The sequence below is a fragment of the Anopheles coluzzii genome, chromosome 3, assembly GCF_943734685.1.
Source record: "Anopheles coluzzii chromosome 3, AcolN3, whole genome shotgun sequence".
Classification (NCBI taxonomy): Eukaryota; Metazoa; Arthropoda; class Insecta; order Diptera; family Culicidae; genus Anopheles; species Anopheles coluzzii.
Genome location: NC_064671.1, coordinates 21488767 through 21493076, shown reverse-complemented (window position 1 = coordinate 21493076; position 4310 = coordinate 21488767). Strand labels below are relative to the sequence as shown.

Genomic DNA, 4310 nt, shown 5'->3' with positions numbered 1-4310 from the left:
TTATTATACAACTTTTTGTATTTGTCATTCGCTGGCCTTCATATTCATATGGTCTTAGTAAATGGGGCGGCAAAAATACTTGCTATTACAACGTGTTATTGATTCTCATTTCCTTGTATCACACAGCTACATTTCCCTCGATCACACTGATAACCTGCTGTAACGCATGATCAATGGCAATGTTGTTCTAATGAAAAGCAGCTGGATCGCCCTGAAATGGCAACATTTACGCACCGGCAACAGAACCAACATGTGGATCCTTTTATTGTCCTTCCTGCTAACTTCTATTTGCCTACATGGAATGAAAATTGATTTCGAACGATTCGAGCAATTGTCAGGATTTAATTTGTACAACAGTTCACTACGCGTCCGTAAGTATAATCGAACGCTGGTAACGCTCAACGGTACGCTGGAGATAGTGGCACCACTGAACAAAACCATTGTGGTAAGTATTCAGCAGACGTTTTTTTATCATTTCGGTCTGTTACCGTTACATATTGCTGTCTTTTCTTATTCGGTCGCGACAGGTCTCGACGGACTTCTTTCACAGCAGCCGCGGCAATCAGCAGTATAATCACCATCCGGCCAAGTTTCCTACCCGTGACGTGTGCGACTTTATGTCCAACTTTTACGAAGGCTACAATGAGCACGTCGAGGATATGATCAACATGCCGAAAAGGGGCGAATGTCCCATTACACCACGCATGATCTATGTTGTGAATAAAATTTTCCCGGCCAAAGCGGTACCGCACTTTTTCCGCCCAGGTCTGTGGAAGATTTACATCATAAATAAGATAAAAAATGTCGAGGTATCTCGGTTCGAGATGGTCTTCAATGTTAAAAGTGATTTCTTAACATAGCATGGTCTCTTATTTAATTATCCTTGTTTGAATAAATAAAACTGTTCACTGTTTGCAATGAATACTGAAAGGATTTCGATCATGTTTTCTTCAAATTTTTTATTAAGGCGACTTTGCTTTAATTTCATTTAATCATATTTTTAACTCTTCTTTCGTATGATGATCTACGCTGGATAAGTAAAATTCATTAGTTAGGCGGACCAATTGTTAATACCGTCGCGGGCCGCATACAGTACCGTCAGTAAACTAGCCGGCCGCCAGTTTGACATACCTGATCTACACGATCAAGGAGGCATCATTCAAGATCACTAGGAACAGATAAGTTAGCTCCTTTCACTAGTGATAGGAATCAAACCCGACTGAGTACTTCACAATAGATCTACCATTAGACCATTCCGCATTCCCTAGCTTGTTGTTTACTCATTTCTATTACAGCACATGCTAATGACGGACTGCGTCACGAGCCAGCACACGTGCCACAGCATATCTGAAGAACGCGATCGGGTATACAACACGCTAGAAATATTGCTGCTTGGTTTTTAAATACGACTAGAAAAATGCGTCACAACCATTTTTGCTACCCATTACAAATCGTATCGTCAACTAGAGAGTACAATTATCATGGCCAAGATTTGGTTCCTTCTCGGACTGCTTTTCCTGCTGCTTGCACGTCTCCTGGGTATTAATATTGATTTCGAACGCACGGAACAGCTGACAGGATTCGATGTGTACGGCAGTACGCTTCGTGTACGCAAATACAATCGTACCACGATCGTTCTGAACGGAACCTTTACCTCGAAGATTGTTCTGGACAACAAATACGTGGTAAGCAATGCAGCAAAATCTGATGTTTAACGCATCGCTTGTTGTGCTTGTATTTATTTTATCTTTGCTACTCAACCGTCAACAGGTTTCGACACAAATCTTCCACAGTCCGCTCGGCAATCAACAGTTTAACCATTATCCGATGAAGCTGCCAACGCACCAGTTGTGCGATTTTGTCGATATGCTCCATGATGAATACGGTGAATATCTGGTCAACATCTACAACATGCCGGAACGGGGCGTGTGTCCGATAAAGCCACGGTCAGCTCACACCATCGATAAGGTGTTTCCGACCAAAGCCATTCCTCCGTTTTTACCGTCAGGGCTGTGGAAAATTTACATCCATACTACGCTGAAAGAGAAGGAGGTTTCAAAGTTTGAGTGGATTGTTAAAATAAATACTGATTTGTTTTAGTAAACACTGTCGCTACTCGACTGTATTTCAAAGAAGATCTATACATTTTGAGCTCTATATGACAAAGGGGCGATATTAGGGATTGTACTCGTAAGACCTTATAACCTGCCCATCATGTGCTCAAACCTCATATAGGTCGTCACCCCGTAGCAAGGACAGACTATCCGGCTTTGTGGTACAGAATATGTCAGAATAAGTAAGCATATAACGTTACACCAAGAAAGAGAATAATAATAATAATAATAATAATAATAAAAATAATAATAATAATAATAATAATAATAATAATAATAATAATAATAATAATAATAATAATAATAATAATAATAATAATAATAATAAAAATAATAATAGAAATAATACTAATAATAATAATAATAATAATAATAATAATAATAATAATAATAATAATAATAATAATAATAATAATAATAATAATAATAATAAGAAGAAGAAGAAGAAAAGCAAATGTTATGATCGTTTTATGTTGCGTGATAATTTAAGTACTACATGCTTGCCGTTGTTTTAATATAGTTTATGTATAATAAATGAAAAAAATCTGTCAATTAGCATTTTTTGATGCCGCAGACTCAAAAAAATGGAGAATCTTTAGAACTATTCACGGACATACGAAAGAGATGGAGAACTTAATACCAGACATTGTTGTAAGCCAACTTAGTTTCGTTCAATCGATATCCTTTTTTTATACTTCTATAATGTATAAAAACCAAAAAAAATCTAAACAAATGCTGGGGATGAGGACAGAAATATTTCAAACAACAGCCACGATGCCCTATACTCTTTCTCCAGGGATGCGTTCAAGGTGCACGGTAGAAACTTATCTCGTGGAAGTATAAATATAACTATTTACATGTATTCCTACTAAAATAGAAGTCCATTTCATCACTCAACATCAAAACAAGTCAATTATTGCTCTGACAGATACTGCACATAGCCTGTAACAACGATGCTTATCAATCTACCAAGTATTTTGCGTATCACGGAGTGCAATCTTTTACACGGTCAATAGTACAACAACAGCCTCAATAATTTACATGCAATCCGGTATATCATTATAAATGAACCAATGCCTTCGACTACCAGCGTACAGCGCTGTGTTCAACAGCACAAAGTAGTATAGTACTGTCACCATGTTAAACATTTGGGCAGTACTTGTCATCAGTGCAGTTCCACTGCGGGCTTTACAGATCGATTACGAGCGCGCTGAACAACTGTCCGGATTTGATATGATAAACACTACGCTTCGGGTTCGCAAGTACAACCGTACGACGAAGGTACTCAACGGAACGACCGCATCGACGACGATTCTCAACAACAGTTTTCTGGTATGATAACACCCTCTATCGAAATCTTAAATTAATTGGTATGTAAAATTTATTTTCCATTATTATTTCCACCAGATATCCACCGACATTTTTCACAGTCCACTGGGTAATCAGCAGTTCAACCACTACCCGATGAAACTGCCCTCCAAGCCGCTGTGTGATTTTCTCGACATGATTTACGCGGAGTATAGCGATTCTTTGGAGAATATTTACAACCTGCCGGAACGTGGCACCTGCCCAATACTGCCGCTGGAGGTGCATACCATCGATAAGGTTTTTCCCGCCAAATCGATCCCACCGTTCGTGCCCAAAGGGCTTTGGAAGGCTTTTATCATTTTCACGATGAATGATGAAGAGGTGGTACGTCTTATGTGGATGATAAAGGTTAGCAATGATTTTGCTTGATATTGTCAGAGATAAGAAGTGGAAATATAGGGAATGTAACAAAAGCACTAGCGGATGTTTGTGGGTACTTCTAGTTGTTAACTGCACTAATTTTTACATATAACATTAAAACACATAATTTAAATTAGCTGCCCGTCCATCTATTGTAAAATTGCCTCAATTCAAGTGCTATTAAAAGGTTAACTATTAAAATGCTTTAGCCACGAGTAGACATTCAATAAAAATACGACAAAATACTGATGCAATAACTAACTGCCATCACTTACTTACTGTCTCATTAGTTAAATTTATTACAAAAGATGAATAAAACTCCTGTCATGCCAAAAGATCGCATAGCTGCCTGAATTTCAGCTGCCTAACAAGTCTGTTTCATTTCTTTTACAATCAAATAATTTATTTGTGAAGTAACTTAAGTCAAAAGTCACACATCTATAATATTAAAAAAAAAATATTATAAAT

General features: G+C 37.7%; 1 protein-coding gene across 1 annotated transcript; it reads left to right on the top strand.

Annotated features, from left to right (window-relative positions):
* Window positions 1–1628: 1628 nt before the first annotated feature.
* On the top strand, window positions 1629–2296 carry LOC125907197 (uncharacterized). Its single transcript, XM_049608098.1, has 2 exons — window positions 1629–2060; window positions 2236–2296. The coding sequence occupies exons 1-2, from the start codon at window positions 1693–1695 to the stop codon at window positions 2294–2296; spliced, it is 429 nt and encodes a 142-aa protein (XP_049464055.1). The 5' UTR covers window positions 1629–1692.
* The last annotated feature ends 2014 nt before the right edge of the window (window positions 2297–4310 follow it).